The sequence below is a fragment of the Cricetulus griseus genome, chromosome 3, assembly GCF_003668045.3.
Source record: "Cricetulus griseus strain 17A/GY chromosome 3, alternate assembly CriGri-PICRH-1.0, whole genome shotgun sequence".
In the NCBI taxonomy this organism is placed as follows: domain Eukaryota; kingdom Metazoa; phylum Chordata; class Mammalia; order Rodentia; family Cricetidae; genus Cricetulus; species Cricetulus griseus.
Window position 1 is genome coordinate 67,149,018 of NC_048596.1, and position 14,149 is coordinate 67,163,166.

General features: G+C 43.3%; 2 protein-coding genes across 4 annotated transcripts in view; one reads left to right on the forward strand and one right to left on the reverse strand.

Annotated features, from left to right (window-relative positions):
• Dhx32 (DEAH-box helicase 32 (putative)) overlaps nt 1–3,090 on the forward strand; it is a 65,058-nt gene extending 61,968 nt beyond the window's left edge. For all 3 annotated transcript variants that reach the window (XM_027409114.2, XM_035442149.1, XM_027409113.2), the window contains 3 exons: nt 341–528; nt 1,293–1,474; nt 2,787–3,090. In XM_027409114.2, coding sequence (XP_027264915.1) covers nt 341–528; nt 1,293–1,474; nt 2,787–2,955 — 539 coding nt within the window. In that variant the 3' untranslated portion in view covers nt 2,956–3,090. The remainder of the gene's footprint in view (nt 1–340; nt 529–1,292; nt 1,475–2,786) is intronic.
• Nucleotides 3,050–14,015, reverse strand: Bccip (BRCA2 and CDKN1A interacting protein). Its single transcript, XM_027409117.2, has 7 exons — nt 13,823–14,015; nt 9,538–9,612; nt 8,847–8,927; nt 7,434–7,523; nt 6,602–6,789; nt 5,211–5,385; nt 3,050–3,478 (listed from the first exon to the last, which is right to left on the reverse strand). Exons 1-7 carry the CDS (start codon nt 13,982–13,984, stop codon nt 3,308–3,310), a joined length of 942 nt encoding a protein of 313 aa, XP_027264918.1. The 5' UTR covers nt 13,985–14,015; the 3' UTR covers nt 3,050–3,307.
• Between the last annotated feature and the right edge of the window lie 134 nt (nt 14,016–14,149).

Below are 14,149 nucleotides of genomic sequence, written 5' to 3' on the forward strand. Positions count from 1 at the left end.
TTCCCAAATGAAGTATGGGATGAACAGAGGGGTAGATACTAACAGCTCCCCTCTACCTTTGGGTCTCCAGCTGTATACATCTTTGTTGTACAGAGAGGGAAGTGCAGATGCTAATATAGTCCTCCGCCTACCCACAGCCACAGGCTGGGAAACTGTGTTGACACTAAGTCTCCATCCAGTATGCTGGGCTCAGAGAACCTCAGCAGCTGCTATAGGTGTGGCCAATCCCACAGCCACTGGAGAGTCCTATCTGCCTTCCTACCATCCCTCACGTGACCTTCCCCAGAGCTTAAAGAAGACTAACAGATCATTTCTGAGTGACCTTTTGTTCTCCCTCTAGACTGTGTGGAGAAGTGGTGTCATGATTACTTCCTCAACTGTTCTGCTCTCAGGATGGCAGACGTTATCCGAGCAGAACTCTTAGAAATTATCAAGCGGATCGAGCTTCCCTATGCAGAGCCTGCCTTTGGCTCCAAGGAAAATAGTCTGAACATCAAGAAAGCACTGCTCTCTGGGTATTTTATGCAGGTAAGCAGGAGCAGAGCTGCCTTGGTATGTGTAGCATGAGTTCCACATACATGATTGAGCCAGCAATCTCACGTATGGTGATGGTTTTATTGACCTTAACTTTTTAAATTAGACTTGATATTTAAGCACGCTTCTCAATCCAGAATACTACGTTAATTTTGTTCAAGGGGACAGATCTTTTCCCTATAGAGGGAAGTAAATACTTCAGCTCCTCTCCCTTTTATAGTGATTTGAATGCCCAGCAAGTTAAAGTACTGCCTCCATTGTTTCTTTCATTTCCATAGAGAGGCTAATTAATGTCCTTGACAGAAGTAGATATGTTCTCCACATCAGAGTGGCAACACCGCACCCTAGTGAGCATTCATAATGGAGACAGATGGCATTTCAGTATAGATCTCTTCATCTATGAGGAAAAGTAGGTTCTGTGTAAGAGCGTATGGTAAGGGTGAACTGAACTAAACGCCAGGCATAAAGCTTTGGTAGCATGGATAGTTCATGGCAGGCAGAGCTGATGGCTCGCTATGTTTTATCTCCTGACCCAAACATTTATTTTACAGTCTAACAGTTTCAGCAAACTGCCCTAAAGTGCTGAAGCTAACATCACCACTATCTCAAGTTTTAAGACAAAAGTCATTGTGACTTATTTTCTATTATCTGTAAACAGGAAACATGAGTGACAAATTTAGTTTTAGCTATTCTGTATAAAATTTTTCAACTAACATGTTTGCGTATCAATTCCCTTTTTCTTTCACCCTGCCTTTTAGATTGCTCGGGATGTTGATGGGTCAGGTAACTACTTAATGCTCACACATAAGCAGGTTGCTCAGCTGCATCCACTCTCAAGCTACTCCATCACCAAGAAGATGCCCGAGTGGGTCCTCTTCCACCAGTTCAGCATATCTGAGAACAACTACATCAGGGTCACCTCAGCAGTCTCTCCTGAACTGTAAGTCTAATTGAGAAGGAAGGGCTTTGTTTTAATTCACCCTTGTAGAAATGAACCACACGTTGCATTATTTCTTTCTCAGTTATATGAGACATATCCTAGTGCCTGTCATTACATGATGGCACCTAAGAAGCATGCCTGCCTGAGATCACAGCTTAGGGCGAAATATAAAACACAGCATGGTTTGTCATTAAGAACCATGCTAGAGGGGACTGGGGAGATGGCTCAGCAGTTAAGAGCAGTGACTGCTCTTCCAGAGAACCTGAGTTCAATTCCCAGCACCCCACCTAGCAGCTCACAACTGTCTGTGGCTCCAAGATCTGACACCCTTACACAGATATATACGCAGGCAAAATACCAATGCACATAAAATAAAATAATTTTTAAAAAATGCTAGAAGTCTGGAGAAGTGGCTCGGTGGTTAAGATCACTAGCTGCTCTTCCAGAGGTCCTAAGTTCAGTTCCCAGCAACTACATGGTAGCTCACAACCATCCATGAGATCTGGTGCCCTCTTCTGGCCTGCAGGCACACATACAGGCAGAACACTGTATTCATAAATAAATAAATCTTTAAAAAAAAAAAGAAAGAAAAGAAAAAGACTCATGCTAGAGAAGGTGCCAATGCACTGGCTGTGTAAAAGAATGGACTTAACCAGCTTTTAGGAACAGATAAGCCACTGGTTGGAGCTGGCTGGGGTGGGTGACAGGTGACTCGGGAGAAGGGAAGGTGAGGTTGAAGAGACAGGCAGTTCCTAAAGGGTGTAGGGTTTTGTAGGCCACAGAAGGGTTTGGATGCTATCTCTAGTGCAATGTGCTGCAATTGATATTTGAAGCAAGAAGGAGGCCTCTATATGCTATAAAGACCACTGTATAGCTGCTAACTGGAAAAAGGATAGGAAGGGCGACACTGAGAACAGACTCTCAGAGATGACGCCAGAGACTTAGTCTAAAGGCACCTCATGGTGTTCAAGGTCACAGCTTACACAGAGTCAGAGTAGAACTAAGTGAGGTTAAGAGGCAAAGACACTCTCCCTGTTGTCTACCCAAAGCTCTCTCCAGGCATATGCTCTGATGCCTCTCATGCTGATGGCCTCATACTAGAGAAGGAACATTCTGAAGTGCAGTGAGACTGACTGCACTAAAACCAGAGTGCGTATTATCTACAGGGGCAGAACAAGGTACCAGCTCTTCAAATGAAATAGCAGGTCTACAGGGATTCTCTGGGGCTAGGGCTGGAGCAGACACACACACACACCTGACATCTGTCTGCCAGTCCCCAGCTCTCATATTATTGTTTGTTTTAAATCAACAGATTTATGCAGCTGGTACCACAGTACTATTTCAGTAACCTGCCTCCTAGTGAAAGCAAGGACATCCTACAGCAAGCCTCAGGCCACCTACCTACCCCAGCTGTGGAAAAGGACCAGGATGTGTGTGAGAAGTGCCCTGATGCTACTGAGCAGAGATGCATGATCCAGTGACCTCTCCGAGACAGAGTGCAATAAGGACACCAAGGGGAAGCTGGCGGTGGGCTGCTGGAGCCAGGACAGTCCTGGACATTTAACACTTCAAATATGGTTTTAAAATAAAAAAATAGTTTTTATTAAGTTCTTAAAGTTACTATTCCATTTTTTCTTATTGGAAGTTTTTAACCAATCATTCATAATTTGACCAAATTTTAAAAAATGTAAATGTGTCACAGACACATGGAACAGAACCCTACTTTTTGTAGAGGACTTGAATCTGAATAAAATAATGAGATTTTCAGTTTCTCTCCAAGGGCTTCTTGGTAATTACACATAAACAAGCCCATCACTGTCCAGGGGAAATGGACTAGACAGATAGATGGTCTTTCAGTTTTTCCATGATTTCACTCATCTTGTCATCTGGAATTAACATCACAGTTCTCAGGGGCTTCATTGGCACATCATCAAAGGACCATCTGCCTCCCAGACAAGTGTCGCTCTCTTCCTGTACCGAGTAGCTGAACTTCAGGACTGCCTTCTGTAGCAAAAGAGGAGACAAGGAAAATGCAGTCAATTCAAAGGCAGAGCTCATTTAACCCAAAATAAGGAGTACTGTCTGGTATATGTACAATAAGAAAAATAGCAGAGTGGGGAGGGGGTACATGACTTTAATCCCAGCACTCTTTGGGTGGCAGAGGCAGGTGGATCTCTGTGAGTTCGAGGTCAGCCTGGTCTACAGAGCGAGTCCAGGACAGGCTCCAAAGCTGCAGAGAAACCCTGTCTCAAAAAAACACAAAACAACAACAACAAACAGTGAAGGAGGTAACATTTTGAATAAAGTAAGTTCAAATGGGTGCTTCAGGGAGAATTTATGAAACACCAAACAAATTTCAACTCACATGATTAAGGTGTGCCATTTCCAAAGTAGAAGCAGGCAGCCAAGTGATAGAGGTGACACTGTTTCTAATTCCAAAGTCACTTTCATGATCACTTGATTGTTAATACTGTGACAGGTAGGTGAAATTGAGAACTGTCCCTAAATGCTGTCCTTCATATACCTGGCAGCTTCCTTAGCTTGGGGACACTGTGTCAGCATAGTGTTTGCATAGCCAGACCACGTTGAAACCCCACACAGTCCTCCTTGAAATTGTCTCCATTTGTAAAAAGTACATTTTTGCTTTTTTTCCTGTATGTGGTACATGCAATGTAAACATGTGGATATGTGTCTAAGTAGAGGCCAAACAATGTCAGGTGTCCTTATGAGTTGACCGTATTGCCCTGACAGAGTGCACCACGGAATGGGAAGCTGGCCAGTTAACTCTCAGGCTTCTGTCTCTGTGCATGTCCTGCTTTTTCATGTGGGTGTTAGGGATTCTAACCTAGGTTCTCATACTTGCATACCACTGACTTTTCCTAGCCCCATTTTTGCTATTTACTTCTTATAAAACAAAGGCACAGCTAAATTTCTACTGTTTCTGTCAGTGGAGATGGCTCAAAGGCGAGTATCCTAGCTTTGCAAGCCTGATCCCTAGAATCCACCTGCACAACTGGATACAGAGGTGCATCTAAAACCCCAACATCCCTGGGAGGCAGACCAAGACCTGTCAGCACAGCAGCTGCAATGACAGACCCTACCTGAGCAAGATGGAAGATAACTTCCACAAGAATTCTGTGGCACACATGCAACTTCACACACACACACACACACACACACACACACACACACACACACACTTTTAAAATTGTGTTTGTCATCCAATTAAGGAAAATATTACCCCTAAGAGATTAAATTTCAAGATTTCTGAAGAGGGCTGTGTAAGAAAGACTACAGGAATACTGTCTGGGATTTGGTTGTCTATCAACTATGAGATACCAATATAGAAAGTGCTAAAGATCCCCCAGTGGGACGACATCCAGATCTAAGGGCACAGAACAGCTGTGATCACCTTCACTCATCCACATCTGCAAATGGGTAACTTCTTGGAATTGAAACATGCAAATGTGACCTGACCATCACACTGTAAACATGCTCTAAGTGCCAAATTGGTCTAGGCAGTAACCATCTCACCCCCACCACCTACACAGAGTGTAATAATGAATGGGAAGTCTTGATGTGTGCAAGATGTACCAGATAGTGGGTTAGCCAAGAGCCAGAGCCAATAGAGAAAAGCGGGTTGGACTGAAGGACTTTGGCATAAATCTTATGGATAAGTCTTATTTTCAAGGAAATTCTACTGACAGCTAACGGAGATGAAGCAGGCCATCCTTACCTCATAGAAAAACTCTTCCTCTGCATTTGCGAACATCAGTGCTTCCTGCTGAAGGCCATCCCGCCTCTTTTTGGAACCAGATTTTCCTGCTTCCACAAATGTCTTACTAATCAGCAGATAGAAGTAGCACTTCCCACATGGCTTATTGGCTTTTTGTGCCTCAGCCAGTTCTTTCCTACAAGAAAGAACACTGGTTACTGCTAGGTTAAATCTGTTGAAAGCCCAGAGAAAACCAATACAGCACCCTCTCTGAGTTCTGCTGAAGACAGGGTAGGCATTCTCACTTATGCTACTTAAGAGTGTGATGACACTGGTTTTTGCAGTAAACGTTGAAGAAAGTTCAGGAAGACACATACCCACTAACATGATCTCAGATTCCCCCCAAGTCACTGTTTTGTGCAAATTTAAAAATAAATAAGAATCTGCATTCTTCAAACAGTCAACATTTAGCTGCAAAATTCAAACACACACAGGCACAGCGGATGGCACTAGGGCATGTGACTACACAAGCTCCATCACTCGTCTAGGACTGACTTTTGACACAAAGCAGAAACTGCACAGATATGGATACCCTAAATACTAGGATAATCAATGAAATTTTTCCCCTCCAAAACTGACCATCTGCCTCTCAACAAAACTAATAAACTCAGAAGAGTCCATTTAACTCCATTACAAAGTCAGCAGACAGCAGATCAAACCCCTGTGAGACCAAATAAGCAGGAGCCCCAGCTGCTTAGAGAAACCAAAGATACATAAAAACCATCTAGGGCATAGGAGCAGCTTGTCTGAGCAGCAGCTGAGGGTGCAGGTGGGAGATGGGGGCACAGGGACACAGGGAGAGGTGCTATGGGAGGGAGACCATGCCCAAACTAGGAAACTGTCTACACTTTAATCCTGTGAGTCAAAGCACAGGTGATACAATCTTAGTTCATTCAGTTGTCTGAATTTTGTAGTTCCGTTTAAATGTTTTCAAACTTAAAACTCCTGCATTAAGCAACAACAGAAGACCAAGAAGTAAGAGACAGTACTAAGGATATAGTTTCACTAGTCAAAAAGAATTTATGAACTTGACTCTGGTTTTGTTAGTATTCGTTCAATGTTTTGTTCAAAGTGCAGGAATCTGTGAACATGGAAGCTTTAAAAGGTCTTGAAAATTCATCAACTTTTCTACCATCTGAATTTTTGAAACTATTAAAATTACTACCATCAATCAAAACTGTTCAAGGGGGTGAATGCTAGATAGAAATGAGTGTCCCTCATGCCCTCACTCAGAACTTGTATAACTCAGCCTGGACTTTTTGTATCAATCTATACTATACATGCTCCACATAGGTTACACCTTTGAATTCTACTTGGGTAAAAACTGACTGGGGCACTGTCCAGTCTCTTACTGAAGCTGCTGGTGCATCGGCAGTGCAATCTGTGGAGGAACATTAATGAATCTTTCACTTAGCAGAAAGCCCACAGGCTTGCTGGTGTCATTCAAAAGCTTGTCCAGCTGTTCAACCGTGCTCTTCTCACAGTTCTTCTCACAGAGGCCTAGGACCAACTCTTTAATTTGTTCAGCACACTGAGTACCCTAGAAAGTAAAGAGAAGGCTTGTTCACCTCACAAGTACAGGGTTTCCTCCCATTGCCTTTAAACCCTGATGTTTCTTCAGTATTGACTGCTAAAGAATTCCCCAAAAGTAACTACACCTAATTACCATCCCATGACTGGTGGTAAATCAAGTTACAATTAACACTAACACACTGGAATAGCAATTCTACTCCATCTCATAAAAACAGTTGGAAATATTAGGAAAGTTCCTTTGAAAAGTGAAGGTTGACTGTGGGCTGCACCTTATTCTCAGAGAATAAACAGCTGGCATAGTTTATATTAGAACTCATTATTGAGTCAATAAAGAGAGATGATGGAACACAAGGACATGTTAAGGACCCACCCTCAACTTTGGAAGCTGCTGAACAAAGCCTCCGAATCTACCCTGTACTAGGAGCAAAGAGGCCAGCTAGAGACCCTGCAAACATCCTGTATCAGCATCAACATCTCAACACCAGTCACTAAAATGCTTGGTGTCTGTGCTAGCAGGAGTAATCAGCTTTAAGTAATCAGACAAAACAATGCCATGCTAAAAAAGCACATACCCTGATAGTTAATATATTCTGACACAGAAGATTCTTGACCATAGATTCAAGACTTCAAATGCCACCCAGTGAAACTAACCTTTCTTTCAGTTAAATTTAAGAGGCTTATGAAGCCGAAGATCTCATCTTCATCTACTTCATCATCGCTGTCTTCTGAAATATCCGTTTGCTGTGTTAGAAGAATACTTGAATTTTACATTATTTGGCTGGGAAGAAGTATAATACTAATTTTCCACTTTTCAAAACCAAGCCTTGTTTTTCTGCTGTCAGCTCCCAAAACACTGTGTCCTGAATGCCGTGTGGCGGTTTTCATACTACTTGACCTCTAGACCCTTCTGTTTGTCCCTTCCAGTCTGGGTGACCTCATCCTGCTCTGCATTTCTTTATACAATAATCTTTGGGGGTTTTTGTTTGTTTCCGTTTTTTAAGATAGTGTTTCTCTATGTAGCCCTGACTGTCACAGAACTTGCTCTGTAGACCAGGCTAGCCTTGAACTCAGAGAGATTTGCTTGTCTCTGCCTCCCAAGTACTGGAATTAAAGGCATGCATCACCACTGCCCAGCTGGCAAGCCGTCTCAAGTTCAACAAAACAAATGACACAAGAGAAGGTGATTCATGAATCAGCCCTGGTCCTCCACAATCTATATCTAACAATACTTCAGAAGACCCCGGCAGCTGTGCCAAGACCCAGGCAATACTGTCCCACTCCAGATCCTCCTTAGTGCAAAGAACACAAAGCAGGAAGGAACTGAGATGAATCTGACCTCTGTCCAAATGGCAGGTCCACAACCCAAACAGATGCCTGTTGCAATCCTAAGCTGTGTGGTTATTTTAACACAGTAACAGGAAACAAGAACCCCAGCTGACAGTAGCAGAGCCAGGACCATGCTGGCTCCTCATTTTCCTGGGCTCTACTACTCCACTTGCCAATTGCTTCCTAAATTATTCCTTCCTTGCTTCTATGAAATCATGCACTACTTTCCCACTCCTGCTGCAGCCATTCCTATCAGTTACTCTAATGTCTCTGCCACTTACTTTGTTTAGGTAAGCTCAGCTGACATTACCAGGTGTCTGTCCTCTGCCTTCCCTCGGCAATCCCAATCACATCTGATTTCAATGACTGGCATCTGTCAATAACTCAAGACTCTAGCTGCTGCTCAGTATCTCACATACACATCCAGGCACCAAACTCTGTACGAACGCCATGATGCATTCATACTCTCAACCTACCTTCTGTGTTTGCTAACCTCACTGCTCTATTTTCTCTGTCACTCAGAACCAAGTACACTAAACCATATCATATTTCACCTCCCAAATATCTTCTAAGGCAGCCCTCTCCTCCCCTCCCTTCCCCTCCCTACCAGTGATGCCTGGATTCCTGCACGTAATATCCCTAGACCACTGCAGAGGCCTCTGGACAGTCCCCATTAGTACTTCTTTCAGCTGGAGCTAAAGAGGACAAAGAACCCACAGTGTCAATCACCCCACTTACCTTAATCACACTCCCAATATGGTTCTGTTGAATCAAGAGATCTGTTAGCTCTCCAGTGTTCACAGGAGCTTTTAGGAAAAGCTTAAAGAAGAAAAAAATATTTTAAATTAAGATCAAGGCACAATTTCTAGTAACACTTTGATTCTGTTATTTAAACAAAAACAATAAAATGTAATGACCTGATCAAGGTAGCTGAGAAAAGTAACCCCAGGAAGAAAACTAAAACCCAGAGTCAAAGAAATTTCAGAAAAAAACACAGCCAACAGGATTTAGCAAACAGGTATGGAAGCAGATCAACACAGGCCATGTTATCTGAGGTAAAGGCAGAGTCTGGGCAGCAATGTGAACTTTGCCGTTACGTGGTTGATGCTACTATGTGAGGGTGGCCTTGGGCCCTTATTGCCCTGCCTTCTCTGCCGCAGTGGACAGCATCCCCACTGAACTGCAAGCCAAACTCTTCCTCCCTTAAAAAATAAAAAATGTTTTTTTTGGTCCACAAAGTTTGGAAAGAGACTAGTATCTCAGGCAGTGAGCACATGAAAAGGAAAGCATTCCAGGACATGGCAAACTTAAACACAGTAACCAGGGGCGGGGCAAAGAGAAGAGGCACAAAGAGCCATTCTCCCTGGAAAAGGAGAGATCCCTTCAGCAAAGAGCAGAAGACAGGCCGGGGGTTCTGGAAAGACTGTACCTGTTGCAGTAACTTCTTGATTCCGCCATAATCATTATCTGAGATGGAATAAGCTTCAAATTCAATATTCACTTCCTGTAAATAGTATGTGAAACAAATCGTCAAAGATTTACAAATTATGCAGGGAGTGTTCCCATTTAACAAATTTCTCCCCCTCAGTTTCCATTCTTTTAGGTCTGTTCTCTATCTGCAGAAAATGACTCAGGAAGTTAGGGTTGAGAAAAACGTGAAATGGTAGTCTAATGTGGTGGTGCAAACCAGCAACTTGGGAGACAGAAGAAGGAAGATCAACAATTTGAGAACAGCCTAGGCTACATAGCAAGATGTTTCATAACAGGGAATGGAAGGAGGGAAATGTTACCTTGTCAGGCCTCAAAACAGGCAAACCTAAAATCAGGATGGTGCTATGGGCCTTCAATGCCAACTTGCAGGTTTGGGGAAGGGGTATAAAAACCTCAATTTTGAGGTCATCCTGTTCTTCACAGGCAGACTCTTTCTCAAAGAAAAAAAAGGTAAATACTTTCAAAGATTGCCACCTAGACAGATTACAAAGGCCATTCATACCATTTCCTCATGTGATGCAAAAGCCTGAAGGTACAAAACACAGTGACTTGATTTAAATGTGAACACAGCCTCATCCAGATAAAACTGTTAAGCAGCCACAAAGAAGGAAAAAAAAAAAAAGATTATTCACCTGGCTTCAAAAAGCAATTGAAAAGACAAGATTACTTCTAAGTCCCCAGAAACTGCCTAGAGCTTAATTGACCCAGAGATGTGAGGCTACATTCTGTCACTTGGCAAATATTTACTAAGTAACAGCAGGTACCAAGCCTTGAGAGGAAATGGTGAAGCCTCGCCTGGTGGCACAGGCCTTCGATCCCAGCACTCCAGAAAATGAGGAAGGGCGATGGGAGTTGAAGGTAAAGATGTGAGTTCAAGGTCAAACAAGTGACATAGCAAGACCACACCAATAAATAAATAAATAGGGGATGAAATGGTGAGCAAAGCAGATGGGAATGACTGCTCTTGTGGAGCAGACACAGCAGACAGAAAACAAGTCTAAAGTTTCAACTGTATGTGCCATTCAAATGGGGGAGGGACGGGCAGAGAGAGTGCAGCAGGTAAAAGCACTTACTGCCAAAACTGACTACGTGAGTTCAATTCCTGGACTGAGATGGTGGGAAGAGAACTGGTTGCTGCAAATTGTCTTCTAATTTCCACATGTGTACTATGGGATATGAGCATGTGCATTTTCCCACGACCACGAGCAAGTACATAAACCCAGAGAAGAGGGATTTTAAATAAATCTGTAAAAGAATATGGGGATGATGGTAAGATAGCTCAGGAGTGCTGGGCCGTGGTGGCGCACACCTTTAATTCCAACACTTGGGCAGAGGCAGACGTATCTCAATGAGATTCAAGACCAGCCTGGTCTACAAATGAGTTCCAGGATAGCCAAGACTATTACACAGAGAAGCCCTGTCTCAAATAAATAAATAAATAAATAAATAAATAAATAAATAAACAAACAAATAAATAAATACAAAAAGACCCACACAGTAGGTAAAATCAGAGAACCGACTCCTACAGCTGCCCTCTGACATTTACACATCTGGCTATGGCACATACACATACAAATAAATTGAAAGTACATACTTAAAGCCGGGAGTTGGTGGCACACACCTTTAATCCCAGCACTCAGGGAGGCAGAGGCAGGGGATCTCTGTGAGTTCGAGGCCAGCCTGATCTACAGAGCAAGTTCCAGGATAGGCTTCAAAGCCACAGAGAAACCCTGTCCCGAACCGCCCCCCCCCAAAAAAAAAAGAAGGCATATGTCCCCCAGTCCTCTAACCACTTTGGTAAGCAGCTAGCAACAGAATCCAAGAGAAAAAGCTACCTCTGCAGGACCTGAGCTATACACATTCCTTTATTCTTGATAGACCATTGTTTTTTAAAAGGTTTGAGATTGATTCTGATCTTCCAGGATAATTTTCATGGACTTTTACATCAGAGAAATTAATTGTGGGTGAATAAATGTATCAGAAAATGAAAGCCTTCTTCAATTAAATGAAGGAAGAAATACCCACCAAGGATTTCCTCTTCTCTTCACGGTACTGTCAAACAACAAACACAGAAGCTGATGGATCCCCCCCACCCCACCTTTGTTTCTTTTTTCCTCTACATAACTATATATACACATTTTGCCTTAACTTGCTGTGTGGGCTAACTTGTAAAATAGTGACAATTCCTAAGTTTATGGTGCTGATATGAGAATTAAATGAGCTAATACAAAATGCACAGAGCCTGGGGGTATATATAGTTATTGTTATTATCACTGTCAATTTCTAGAGGGTAAATTCCTACAAGTTACTGAGTCAGGAGTTATATGTACTTTAAATTTTGATAAATTCTGTCAAATTACCCTCCAAAGAAGTTGCACAGATTTATGCTTCCACTAACAGAGCATGTAAGTGCTTATATTGCTACACTATTATCAATGATGGCATTCTTTCTGTTGCTGTGAAAAACAGCATGACCAAAAGCAACTTGGGAGGGAAAGGGTTTCTTTTATCTTACACTTCCAGGTAATTCTTCCTTGTGGAGGGAAGTCAGGACAGGAACTCAGGGCCAGAACTGACTGAAGCAAACCACAGAGACCACTGTTTACTGGCTTGTTTATACCACCCAGGACCAGGGGTGGCATCACTCACAGTGCACTGAACTCTCCCATATCAATTAATTAAGCAGATGCCCACAGACAAGCACACAGGCCAACGTGATTGAGGAAATCTCTCATCTGTGGTTCCCTCTCCCCACATTTTATAATTACAGTACACACATTTTTAGTCACTGGCAATCTGTTAAGATTTTCCCATGTTAATGAAAGAAGTGCTGACTTCTAAAACCCTAAGGTAGCAAAACAGCTGGTAAACATTTTTCTAAGTGAAAATGTTGAGATGGTGTTCAAAGCAAGATAGACAAAGCAAAGCAATGACTTGGAAGGGTAGACAAGCTACATATCCACATCATAGCCTCATTCCCAAAGCCGCACTACAGTTCAACTCCTCCTCCCTTGCACATTCACGTCAATGACCATTTTCACTCATTCTCTCTTGCCTGTTCTGAGCCAGCCATCCTGGCTGAATCCATATTCTACCCCACCCCCACCCCATCCCCCTGTCTTTCAAAAACAGGATTTAGGATTTTTCTACAAAGGAAATAGGAAGCCATTAGAGCATTCAATGAGGGAGAGTAGAATAGACCAGCCAGATCTCTCTGGCAGTAAATGGAGTACAGACAGTAGAAGGACAAAAATGGAAAGGCATGACAGTGAAAAGCTACTATAGATGGCTGGAAGTATGACTCAATGGTAAAGTGCTTGCCTACCATGCACAGTATACTGGGTTTGATTCGCAGCACTTCAAAAACAACAAAATAAAGTTACAGGTAATTTCGCTGTGGCTATCCCAGTCTTAATTTCATCTAAAAAAAAAAAAAAAAAAAAGGAAAACCTTTATAGTAACCAGACAAGAGATGATGGAAGTGTGAACTAGAATAGTAGCAGGATCAATATGTGCCTGGATACTGAAGGAAAAAGCTAATAGAATTTACTGATGGACTGGGTGAGGGGTGAGATAGGAGGCATAACACCGGCAAACTGGGGAACTATTATAAACCCTGCTTTGGACCGTCAAGTCTGAAGTCCCTAGACAGCAATTGTCTTGAACACTGTTTGAATCCTAATCATTCACCTAGAAAGAAGGGCTTCAACCACCGGAAAGTAGGTACTAAGAAAGGACATCAGTTCTGTGAGACCACAAAACCAAATCTGACCACGTTGGCTGTCCCAGGGAGGCAGGAAATACGGTCTAGCTGTGATTAGACAGACAGACAGACAGACAGACATAACGAAGGGGAAACTATGCAGGATGAAGAGCGTTTGAAGAGTGTAGGACAATGCAGGTAGCCTTTACGAAACTGCAAAGGGCCAGAGTGAGCAAGCCAGTGTAGCAGGGAGAGGAGAGAAGAAACTTCGTCGGTACGCTGGGCCAGTAAAGACTTGGGCCACTGAAGTAAGTGTGTGTGGGATTGGCCGGCTTCTGGGGGATGTAATTCACCCGGGCAGGGCTTCAAGGAGTTATGTGTAGAAAAGCCTGAGGTGAGAACCTGGGTAAGAATGTACCACGTAAGGTTCAACTCCTGAACCACAGCGACTATCACTTTACCACAGCTTCGGTTGCCTGAATTTTGTTTTCTCCCAAAAATATGGTCACATGTGCCTCACCTCGTCCACGATCTCGTCTTCATCCTCTTCCTCGTCACTGTCTTCATCGTCTTCTTCCTCACCCTCCACCTCATCCTCTTCTTCCTCCTCGCGCTGGTCCTGCTGTCCCAGAGGCCGCTGAACCCCGTTTCCCAACGCTCGCTTCTTAGCTTTGGATGCCATGCTGCCGGCCACACTGCGCCTGCGCAAATCCCGCCCCTGTCCTTCCGGTCTATCGTTGGCCTAGGGGTAAACAGGCTCAAAAAGTTCGCCGCGGAGTCGGCGCGACCCAGACAGAGCCCTGGATGAGTCCCGCAGAACTAATGTGACAGATTTATCTTCACCGCG

Bases quoted from the DNA above. Each gene is read 5' to 3' on its own strand.
- Bccip (XM_027409117.2), bottom strand. From the start codon at position 13,984: ATGGCATCCAAAGCTAAGAAGCGAGCGTTGGGAAACGGGGTTCAGCGG. The intron at 8,928-9,537 runs GTACAGTCTTTC...TTCTTCTTTAAG, and splicing joins TCAAGAAGTTACTGCAACAG to CTTTTCCTAAAAGCTCCTGT. The intron at 3,479-5,210 runs GTAAGGATGGCC...CTTTTGCTACAG, and splicing joins AGGAAGAGTTTTTCTATGAG to AAGGCAGTCCTGAAGTTCAG.